Genomic DNA, 12,715 nt, shown 5'->3' with positions numbered 1-12,715 from the left:
GAAGATTTCCCAAGTCCAAAGCTCAGAGATACTGTTTTAAAAGGTATGAAATGTGTTCTGGGTACAAGTACTTTTTAAAAGGCTTTATTTCTGGTTTCAATATAAAGCTAAGATTAAGTGCCATTTGTTTCAATAGACACAAAATTGTTTATGCTTGAGAAAGATGTCTGAACACTTCTTATAAAATAACCATGAGTAATTAAGACTGAGAAATTATATGGATCACCTTAATCGACCTGCTTTGTTGGGACAAGCAGTTTGCAATAACCTTCACAGTTGAAAAATATTTAAGTATAACCATTCAAAAGTTGCTTACTTCTTCTAATTTTCCATTTAATTAAATACTGTTTACTTAATTTAATTTGACAAATATTTGAGTGCTTGCTATGCCTAGGACACTTTTTTCCTGACATTGAGATATCAAAACTGTAAAATTTGATCATGGGCTTTATGTTCATCTCAAGTGGAAACACAGATATGCAAATTTTCTAAAAAAACAGTGCATAATTGCCATTATAGTGTATTCTGATACATAAAGTGTACATCCCTCCACACCCCACAACGTACACAGAACTTAATGGAGAGATCAGATATTTTCATGGAGTGGTTGTCATTTGAGATGAGTCTGGAAGGATGAATAGGATTCTCACAGGGAGATGTAAAGAAGTGAGCAGTTTTGGAGCCGTAAGATAAGTGACGTATCTGGGAATTTGTGGATCAAGGAGAACACAGAAAGAAGTGCCAACTGCTGAAGACTACAAATGTCCCCTATATAACACTTTTTATGAGCATTGCAGAGACACATATGATGTAAAAATAGGAGACATAGATCCTATTCTTCAAAGAAGTGTTCAGTGATGTTTGGAGAAATACTGCACACATGAAATAGGTAAAGAATGGTATAATATCAATCCTAAATAATATAAAGTACTGACAAGTACTATCAAATCTCAGAAATGGCAAGCAACATATTGCAGACAAAAGAATAGGGCTAACACAATCATGGGAATAGGTTAACTGGTTACCCCAGGTAAGTTAAAACACAGGGTTCCTGAAAGGGCATAATAGGAAATGAGGATGGAAAGGTGGGAGAAAACAAGACTGTAGGACGTCTTGAACATATGGTCAAAATTTTAGGCACGTTTAAAAAAAATTTTTTTTAATGTTTATTTACTTTTGAGAGAGAGAGAGTGTGAGCAGGGAAGGGTCAGAGAGAGGGAGGGAGACACAGAATCCGAAGCAGGCTCCAGGCTACGAGTCGTCAGCCCAGAGCTGATGTGGGGCTCGAACTCACAAGCTGTGAGATCATGACCTGAGCTGAAGTCAGACGCCCCACTGACCGAGCCACCCAGGTGCCCCAAAATTTTAGGCAATTTTTAATGGTCAATATGGATCCACTAAAGCATTATAAGCAGGGAAAATGACAGATCATTACAATGGGGAGTAGGGTACATTGCAAAGGGAAAAAGGCTGTCAGCAAATGGATAATTTCATGGTTACTGCCATAGTCCTAGCAGGAGGTAATGAGGTCCAGGACATACAGGCAGAAAAAAGATGCATTAGCATCTTGTGAGAGCATTTCAACTGAAGGACAAGGCCAGTGAGTTGGTGGGCATGAGAGTTACCTTTGAAAAGAGAGGGAGATATGAAGAGAACTTAGGAAGTTTAGATATGATGGATAGAGACCCAGTATTCACTGAGGTTCTTAGCAAGGGAGTGATTAAAAAAACTTATGAACTTCCATCAGTGTCATTTCTTTATTACCACCTTTGCTTCATTATCAAGAGTCTTTAACCCAAGCTATTTTATTCTGACATGCCTAAAGATGTGACATCCCTTGTTGTTAATAAAAGAACAAGATTATCAATTCCTCCTGGCTTGCTTTCCACCATAAATCAAATATAGAAATTATATAAATGCTAAAAGTGTATGGTGGTTTGTTCTGAACATTAATCTCACATTCTTATCAACTACCTGGGAAGACACAAGAATTAGCATGGATAAGCTTATTCTGTAGGTAGAAAGTAATGACTTAATTTTATATAAGAGGTCCTTGTTTATTCTAAAATTAAACTTCCCATTTCAAATGACATAGTAGGCATAGGTAAATATTACTATAGGATCTAATTAAAATATATCATTATAGGGAGGGTAAATATATCCAGCGCATCTGTATTAATTCTGTTGCTGGTGAAAATGTTTCTGGTTTAAGAAAGCACTTGTCACCTAATTTTATTAGGGAGATGGATTTTCCATGATGAAGACAATTGAAAGCAAGGTTGGAATACAATAGGAAAAATCCTGAAAAGTTAATTACAGGCTCTCTAAAATATATTTTCAGGAGGTGAAAGCAGAAGCAAAGTTCACATGTAGCCCCTCACATAACCATATACATCTGCATGTCCATACATATTTTAAATCTTAACACTGAAAATTATTCAATAGGAACTCATTTTGTACAAATATAATACATTTTAGTAATATATAGAGTTGTATTATTAATCAATATAAATATCCCAAACATTAATACAAGTTACATCATTGAAGACTAACATAATAAAAACTGGCTAAATTAACCTTGACTTATCTGTTATACAGTAATTGCTAAATAACTGTAAAATACATTACATTCTGTTCCTTACTGTTCAAATTATAATGCCATTTTTAATCCACTTCCATGTTTATCTACATTTATCTAAAAAAAAATGGGAAAACAAATACTTACCAAAATGGTGGTAACAATCAAAGAACGATTGGATAAGGAATCTGTGATGTTGGCTGGCTTTCCTTTTTGACTTTCTGTCATATTCAGGCCACTGGCGGGATCCCAAGTTCCAATCTATAAAATAGCATATGTACTTTGTAAATTGTCCATCAGGCACCTGGGAGAAAGCACTGTAAGAGAAAGTTAAGACTGCTAACACTTATTATTCACCTCTGCTGCATTATCTGCTGTCGCTAAAGTAAAGGCTGCTTGTTTTAAGCATGATTCACTGCTCTGTGAAGTGTGTCCAGTGAAGTGTAACATTAAAGAACAAAATGATCCACTGCACTTCTACAGTCAGTATGGGAGCTTAATTTTCCATTCGAACTTTCATTCACCAAGATAAACCACATTTGATGATACCTTGATAGCTGGCTAGAAACTCATTAATAGTGCATATCTTTTACTGTAATGGATCTATCTCATCCTCTCATTACAAAGATAACATGCCATGTTATATAGACAAAGCTAAAGGAGCAAAACCTGGGAATCCAGGATAAATTAATAGGTAAAGGCAAGCTTGGAAGTGGCATTGATTGGTATTTTGCATGACCCCCAATAGAGCAAATCTTACCCAAAATTGCCTTTGGAGCTTTTAAAAATACACCTTTGCAGCATTCAAAATACTCCAAAGAGACATTACAGCACAATCTCATCTGAACAACCAATTCCAGTACTTCTATCTGTATGCGTTTTAATATGTACTTTAATTTAACTGATACTCTCTAATAATTAGGCCATACACTCTCAGTGTTCAGAAATTTTATACCCCCTGAACACAACCTATGGAATGATACAGCACACCTCTGGGAGACATGTATCAGTGCAGAATGCCACTGAATGCATAGATTGGGTGGTTTATGTAAACCTGCACCATTGCCCTGCCATATAACAATGGTCAGCACTAAAGAAGAACAAAGGTGGAAGAAGATTTAATTCAGTAGTTCTTTTCTCCACCCTCTCAAACTTAGAAGTCATCAATAGTAAAATTTGTTTTCCATATCCCTCTCACCAATGACCAATGTGTCTATTTAAAGGAGAGGAAAACTATCAATTATCAATTTATCTTTATTTTTAAAAATTTTTTTTTAACATTTATTTATTTTTGAGACAGAGAGAGACAGAGCATGAACAGGGAAGGGCCAGAGAGAGGGAGATACAGAATCTGAAACAGGCTCCAGGCTCTAAGCTGTCAGCACAGAGCCTGATGTGGGGCTCGAACTCACGGACCGCGAGATCATGACCTGAGCCAAAGTCGGCCGCTTAACCGACTGAGCCACCCAGGCGCCCCTATCAATTTATCTTTAAAACAAAGCTGTGTAGGCACCTGAGCAGCTCAGTCAGTTAAGCATCAGACTCTTGATTTTGGCTCAAGTCATGATTGCACAGCATCCTGAGATAGATCCCTGCTCTGCTTTCAGTATGGAGCCTGCTTGGGATCCTCTCTCTCCCTCTCTCTGTGCCCCTCCCCAGCTTTCATGTGTGCTCTCTCTCTCTCTCTCTCTCAAATAAATAAACTTTTAAAAATACATAAATAAAATAAAATAAAACTTTTATATAAATTAAATAATTTTAAAAGTGACACTGATTTAGCAGGTAATATTTACCTTGGTCTACCTAAATATGTTACAAAAAAGTCTAATTAGCACAACCTAATCCAACTTGATTATTATAATCTTTTTTATATTTCTATATTTCATTGCATTTACTTTTTCCTCTCTTTTTTCATTTGCATATCTTTCTCAGTAACCTATTAAGATGTTTTTTTCCCTTTAATTGGAGAAGCACAAAAATAGAAATATTACTAATTTCTGTCCTTCATAAGAAGAATAAGTAAGCCATTCTAAAAGTTGTATTTAAGTGAAAACCCAAATATAATTTTTCTTTTTTAAAAGGATTTTATTTTATTTATTTATTTGGGGGGGGGGCACTAAGAGAGGGAGAGAGAGGATCCTAAATAGGCACCACACTGTCAGCACAGATCCCAGTGTGGGGCTCAGTCCTATGAACTATGAGATCATGTCCTGAGCTGAAATCAAGAGCTGGACACTTAACCAACTGAGTCACCTAGGCATTCCCCCAAGTATATATTTTTTTCAAAAACACATTAACTATACAAGGGATTCAACATAATTTTTTTTTAAATTTTTTTAACGTTTATTTATTTTTGAGACAGAGAGAGAGAGAGAGCATGAACAGGGGAGGGTCAGAGAAAGAGGGAGACACAGAATCTGAAACAGGCTCCAGGTTCTGAGCTGTCAGCACAGAGCCTGATGCGGGGCTCGAACCCACGGACCATGAGATTATGACTTGAGCTGAAGTTGGACGCTTAACCGACTGAGCCACCCAGGCGCCCCTCAACATAATTTTTTAATGATATCTAAAAAAATTTTTCTTGCCATATTTTCTTACATTGAGTTAATTTTCCTCTTACCATTAAAAACTACACGTTCCCAATGTCTGGGTCAATATAGGACAAAGTCAAATAATACAGTAAGAAAAAAATACTGATATCAGCATTCTCTCCAAAGTATGTTATCTACTGGTCAATTAAATTACTTTAGACTATGACTACCATGATGCCATAAAGACGGTCAAATTGTAATTTAGGGTCAATAATGTAAAGCCTTCAGGGGCCAGACAGTAACATCCATGTGTGAAGAAAAAGGACATAAGCCAGTAGTAAGAGTTTCCAGGCAAAGGTATGCAACTTCTAAATTTCACAAAATTTCAAGGCAGAATAGCACGTAACAGTCACAGTCCAGACCCTGCTCTTCTGACAGCTGTGCTTTGAGGCTGCATGCTTCCAGAGTAGGTGATTCTTTTAGGTCCCAGTAAGGCATCACTACAGCTGATAGAGGCCTTACTAGGAAACTGGGTGGGGAAAGAGAGGATAATGTAAAACCTAGAATGCTTGCTGACCTGCTTAAATTGCTTCAAATTCAACATCATAAATAAATAAATAAATAAATAAATAAATAAATAAATAAATTGTTTCAAATTCAACATCATAAATAAATAAATAAATAAACAAATAAACAAACAAACAAATTCCATTGGCTAAATAAGACACATCTGCAGATCAGATTTTGCAGTGACTGGCATTTTTCTGCCCCTGGTCTATAATTAATACCTATTACACATTTGTCCTCTTAGATTTTCTTTCCCTTTTTTTTTTTCACTATTGGCTACATAGCTAGATTTTTCAGATGTGCAATTCTACCAGCCAAAGCATTGGCAAACATCATTTTCCCACTGTCATCTGCCTAATGACATCCTTAAAACTATTAAGTTTTTCAACCTTCTACCCAAATCACTAATACAAATATTCCCAATTTTGCTTATCATCATCCTCTATGATTACTTCCATAAAAAATAATTTAGCCATATGTCCACTCATCTAAATATATTTATCTTGTTTCATTCTCTGTCTCTGGATGGAGGGGTTCTGGTTCATAGTATATGAATCCATAATTTCCTATAATCATAAATATTAGGTATTCCCTTCTACAAATCAAGGCTTCTGAACAGATTATTATAAGGTTTCAAAAATTTCAGTGGCATAAACTTTAAATCAAAAAAATTGCAAGATCCCTAGATTTTAAGTATATGGGGAATGTCTAATTCAAAACTTTCTATTGCTTGAGGGAATTGTCACCAGTGAGTTTTGGTTTATTTTGTTTTAATCACAAGAAACATGGCTAACTCAAGACAATCTTTTTCTGTTTTAATCTATTTTCTGAACACAATTTTTTCATTATATTATTTAATCAAGTCTTTAAAGTACTTTTTTCAGCTCCAAAATCAAATAAAAATATCTAAGTACTCTTAACCTCACAGAGTTGTTTTAAGTAGAGTGAAAAAACTCTCAACAAAGTGGTGCAAAGGGAATGTATCTCACTACAATCAAGGCCATATTTGACAAACCTACAGCTAACACTGTACTAAATGCTGAAAAGCTAAAAGCCTTTCCTGTAAGATCAGGAACAAAACAAGGATGCCCACTCTTGCCACTTTTATTCAACACAGTACTGGAAGTCCTCATAATGGCAATTAGACAAGAAAAAAAATTATCTGAATTGGAAAGGAAGAAGTAAAACTCTATTTGCAAATGACATGATATTATATACAGAAAACTCTGAAGACTCCACCAAAAACTATTAAACTAATAAACAAGTTTAGTAAAGTTTCAGGATACAAAAGTCAATATACAAAAATCTGTTATGTTTCTATACACTAATAACAAACTACCAGAAAGAAATATTTTTAAAAATCTCAGTTACACTTGCACCAAAAAGAATAAAACAACCAGGAATAAATTTAACCAAGGAGGTGAAATATCTGTACATTGAAAACTATACGACATAACACAAAAACAGACACATAGATCAATGGAATACAATAGAGGAGTCCAGAAATAAACCCATGCTTATATGGTCAATTAATCTATGACAAAGAAGGCAAGAACACACAATGGAGAAAAGACAGTCTCTTTAATAAATGGTGCTGGGAAAATTGGACAGCTACATGCAAAGGCATGAAACTGAACTACTTTCTATCACTGTACACAAAAATAAACTAAAATTGGATTAAAGACCTAAACGTAAGACCTGAAACCATAAAAAATCCTGGAAGAGAACACAGGCAGCAATTTCTCTAGACATCAGCTGACATAACATTTTTCTAGATATGTCTCCTAAGGCAAGGAACACAAAATAAAAATAAAGAAATAAAGAAATAGATAAATAAATAAATGAACAAACAAAAAAAACAATTGATACTACATCAAAATAAAAAGTTTTTGCACAGTGAAGAAAATCATCAGCAAAACAAAAAATAAACCTATTAAATGGGAGAAGATATTTGCAAAGATTATATCCAATAAGGGGTTAATATATAAAATAAAGAAATTTACACAACTCAACACCAAAATCAAAATAAACAAACCAATGAAAAACCCACAACAACCCAATTAAAAAATGGGCAAAGGACTTGAAGAGCCATTTCTCCAAAGAAGACATACAGACGGCCAACAAACACATGAAAAGTTGCTCAACATCACTAATTATCAAGGAAATGCAAATCAAAGCCACAATGAGATATCACCTTACACCTGTCAGAATGGCTAAAATCAAAAATATAAGAATAACAGATGTTGGCAAGGATGTGGAGAAAACTGGAACTCGTGTGCACTGTTGGGGGGAATGTAAATTGGTCAGCCACTGTGAAAAACAGTATGCAGGTTCCTCAAAAATTAAAAAATAGAAATACCATATGATGCAAGAATTCTGCTACTTGGTATTTACCGCAAGAAAATGAAAACACTAATTCAAAAAGATATGGGCCCCTATGTTTATTGCAGCATTATTTACAATAGCCAAGATATGGAAACAACCTAAGTGTTCAACAGTAGATGAAAGGATAAGGAAGTGGAGGCATATACGTGTATATATATATATATATATATATATATATATATATATATATGTGTGTGTATATATGTATATATACATATATACCTCATATTACACAGCAATGAAAAAAGATACCTTGTCATTTGCGACAACATGGATGAACCTAGAGAGTATTATGCTAAGTGAAATAAGTCAGACTGAGAAAGACAAATACCATATGATTTCACTCACATGTGGAATCTTAAAAACAAAACAAATGAATACAGAAACCAAAAGGAGAATCAGACATAAACATAGAGAACAAAGTGATGGTTGCCAGAGAGAATGAGGGGTGGGAATGGGGTGGCAAAATGGGTGAAGGGGACTGGCAGATATAGGCTTCTAGTTATGGAATAAATAAGTCAAGGGTATAAAAGACACAGCATATAGAATATAGTCAATGATAATATAATAGTGTTGTGTGGTGACAGATGGTAGTTATACTTGTGGTAAGCATAGATAGCATAATGTATAGAGAAGTTGAATCATTATGTTGCATACCTGAAATGAATGTAACATTATGCATTAACTATACACAACCCCCCCAAAAAAAATCTACAAGGCATTAATGAAAGAAATTCTAGAAAACACAAATAAATGGAAGGATATTCCATAATCATGGATTGGAAGAATTGATATTGTTAAAATGGCCATACTATCCAAAGCTACCTACAGATTCAATGCAATCCCTATCACAATTCCAGTGACATTTTGAAATAAATAGAGCAAATAACCTTAAAATTTATATGGAACCACTTGCATACACACACGCATACACACACACACACATACACACACACACACACACACACACACAATCCAAATAGCCAAAGCAATCTTGAGAAAGAAAGAAAAAAAATAAAAAGCAGAGGCATCACATTTCCTGAATTCAAAGTATATTATTACAAAGCTATAGTAATTAAAACAGTCTGGTGCCAGTTTAAAAAACAGACACATGGATCAATGGACTAGAACAGAGAGTCCAGAAATAAGTCCACATATATATGATCAATTAATTTATGACAAAGGAACCAAGAATACACAATGGGGAAAGCACAGTCTCTTCAATAAAAACAGGACAGCCACATGCAAAAGAATTAAACTAAACCACTATTTTACACCATACATAGAAATTAACTCAGAATCATACTCTGGTTTCTCTTCAGATCGCATAAATCTTTCGCCTTTTACTAAATTAACTCAGAATGGATTGATTTGAATGTAAGACCTGGAACCCTAAAACTCTGAGAAGAAAACATAAGGAGTGAGATCTTTGACATAGGTCTTGGAAAATTCTTTAAAATCTGATGTCAAAAGCAAAAGTAACAAAAGTAAAAATAAATAAATAGGACTATATCAGACTAAAAAACTGCTGCAGAGCAAAGGAAACCATCAATAAAATGAAAAGGCAACCTACTGAATGAGAGAAAATATTTTGAAATTATACATCTGATAAGGAGTTCATATCCAAAATATATAAAGAACTATTTCAACTCAAGAGCAAAACAAAACAAAACAAACAAAAAACCCTACAAACAATCCAAATAAAAATGGGCAGAAAATCTTAACTCTTTTTCCCAAAGAAGATATAGAATGCCAACAGGTACAGGAGAATATTCTCAGCATCTTTCACCATCAGGAATATGCAAATGTTTTAAACATTATGTTTAAAACAGTCCTAGCGCAATGTGGAGTCTCCATCGTAAAATTTTTGTTTTAAAAATATCCTCAATAATTAGTTGCTTCTAAACATATGGCACATTAAGTATACTTTGCCTGAAGGATATTTACCATTCCTTTAGAAGAAGGGACATCCCTGATAGTACTGTTTGAAGGTATCAAGAAATGGAAAGCATAAGGAATGTATTGATATTAAATGCTAATTCATATTTGGGAGGTGAATATTCTCTTCAATTGATCAAATATACACTGGTGGACTGTACATATCTCCATTAACTAGTGTACTTTCTAGATATTTTACAAAGTCAGGTTGTCAGGCCTGTATAGTGGGATACAGAATAATGAAAACAGAGTGTTTTCAATACAGTAGTTGTTTTGCTAAGTGTTGCAGGCAAATAAGAGACTTTTTTCTCTTACTTACCTCACCTCTTCTAATGTTGGAATTTTTTTTAATGAAAAGTAGAGATAGTTATTTACGTTACTGTCCAATAAAAGTACTACTAATAATTAACGGTTGCATATTTTTATTGGGCTACATGGTAACAGAATTGGAATTGGTACCTGATGTCCCAAAGATAAACATGAACCATTTCACAGCAGTGCCTATCTGCTGCATGCCAGGAAGAATTCATAGTAAAGAACAATTACCTGGGAACTGACCTACCTTCATACGTAAGTGATTTTGGCCTATGAGGACCATGCGAAGAACCGCTCAGTTACACCCCAATTACTTTCCTAAAACTATCTATCCACCAGTTTCCACAGGGGCTGGAATTTCACCATTTGAGAAATACAGTGTTCACATGAGGACGATAAATCAGTAAATATATAATCATCTCACAGAAATGGATGACTAATCTAAACATAGATTTTTCACCTTTAGGATTTTTATTTTTGTCTAGGGCAGAGACAACCATAAATATTAACAAAGAGTTAGAGACAGGTGGTGTTTTTATTTTTTAAATAAAATTTGAATCAATTAATTAACTATTCTCAAATATAACAATGTGGTAACGTTCAATTAATTAAGGACTATTTTTCCAAGAATAAAAATGTAGTTCAGAGATTACATTAAAATCAAATCAATGCTTTAAAAATTATATTTACTATACATGCTTAATTCAAAGTCAGTATTTGGTATTCTCTGATGAGCCAAAATAAGAAAAAAAGTCAATATTTGGTATTCTCTGATGGGCCAAAATAAGGAATTGTGTGCTCTCAAATAAAATAATCCAATTGACTTCCAAACATAAATATCATCTGTAAATAGTTATTTTAAATATTTTACCACTCTGAAGGTTAAAAGTTATCAAGCAAAATAGTGACTATAAACATACCGGCACACAAACCAAAAATATTGTTACAGTACAGTTGTGAGATAGGGCATATAATGAATTCTAAATAAGAGTTAGACAAATTAAATGGTTAACATCTCCAAAGAAAAACCTCAGGCTTGGATCCTGCCTAGGATGCATTTTTGCTTTTTAAGAAGCAAACAACACATTTCTGACTAGTCGACATCACCATTAGCATTGCTTTCTTACAGAGAAGCAAAAGAAATCTCAATTCCTGGGAAAGTTGGGGGTCACCGTTGTCATGGGAACCAGGATATATGTATCAAATGCCATCAAAGAGAGAAAGATAAAAACTACTATGCATCAGGTATCTAGAAGTCTATCAAAGAAATAGTTCTCACCTATCTAGTGTGGATTTTCACACTTAGATAAATTTTGAAGACTGTAAATTCCATTCAGACACCTTTTTCATAGGGAGTTAATGAGTACAGGATTCTACAGGCAAGAGAAAGGTCAATAGTAAAGACTTCCATAGAAATTACCACTTGTTCTAAAAATATATATGTTCTATAAAAAGTTTTTCAAAAAGCAATTTGAAACGTGTTCTGATCCTGGAACATCTATGCCTGTAAATTTCGGCAGGCAGGGTTTCACTACTAATTCTCACCCTCTTCATACATTGTAAAAATATTTGAGTTTTCAGTAAGAAGCCTATGGATTACTGACACCAGTTTCTACAAGTGGGCCCAAATGCAAGCGGTAAATATTCAGATAAAAATGATGTCAAAAGTTGAAATGAAGCTTCACTTGAAAGTAAAATATGATAATTTTATACCTTATAAAAGTTTGCAAGTATGGATTATCTTGCTTTATATTATATATATATTATATATACTATATATGTATATTTATACATATATAAATATTATATATATATAAATTCTTAACTTTGTAGAAATTGGCAAACATAGATTTCATAAAATGGCGTTTTGTAGCCACTTGTTTTTTTTCAAAATTTCCCCTAAGGATATACAAGTTAGAAGCTGATTTTATTATAAAAACATGCTGAGGCAAACACCATATTATTGTTCATAGTCCTAAACATTTCCAGGCTCCTTAGTACCGTATCTGGCCAGAGAAATGTATTGGTTTTAGCCTTATGTTTTTTTTCAAAATTAATATAAAATTAATACACAAAGCCAATTTTTCATAAGGATTAGACTCTTTCCTCTGAGAAGACAGAAAATTCTGTTCTCCAAGTTCTATTTTACATTTAATATAAATATTACATTCAAGAGACCATCAGCAAAATAACCAAAACAAATAGCAAAGTTTGATGCTGGAAAAAAGCCATGAGGGTTACACAAGAATGATTTTAGTTCAACACTCTACTTGGAAGCTAGTATTCTCTAGTACAATAAAAATTCATTTGAATAGAGCCTTTTTTGTAGTTGTTGTTTTTTTTTTTTATTTTTGGGGTTTTTTTTGGAGAGCACATAACATACATAGTAGTCACAAAGCAC

General features: G+C 33.8%; 1 protein-coding gene across 5 annotated transcripts in view; it reads right to left on the bottom strand.

Moving 5' to 3' along the window:
• GRIK2 (glutamate ionotropic receptor kainate type subunit 2) overlaps nt 1–12,715 on the bottom strand; it is a 659,820-nt gene that overhangs the window by 244,810 nt on the left and 402,295 nt on the right. For all 5 annotated transcript variants that reach the window (XM_058734822.1, XM_058734821.1, XM_058734824.1 and 2 more), the window contains exon 10: nt 2,726–2,839. In XM_058734822.1, the coding sequence (XP_058590805.1) occupies nt 2,726–2,839 (114 nt within the window). The remainder of the gene's footprint in view (nt 1–2,725; nt 2,840–12,715) is intronic.

Source organism: Neofelis nebulosa, chromosome 6 (assembly GCF_028018385.1).
Source record: "Neofelis nebulosa isolate mNeoNeb1 chromosome 6, mNeoNeb1.pri, whole genome shotgun sequence".
Lineage (NCBI taxonomy): Eukaryota > Metazoa > Chordata > Mammalia > Carnivora > Felidae > Neofelis > Neofelis nebulosa.
This window is presented reverse-complemented; position numbering and strand designations above follow the sequence as displayed.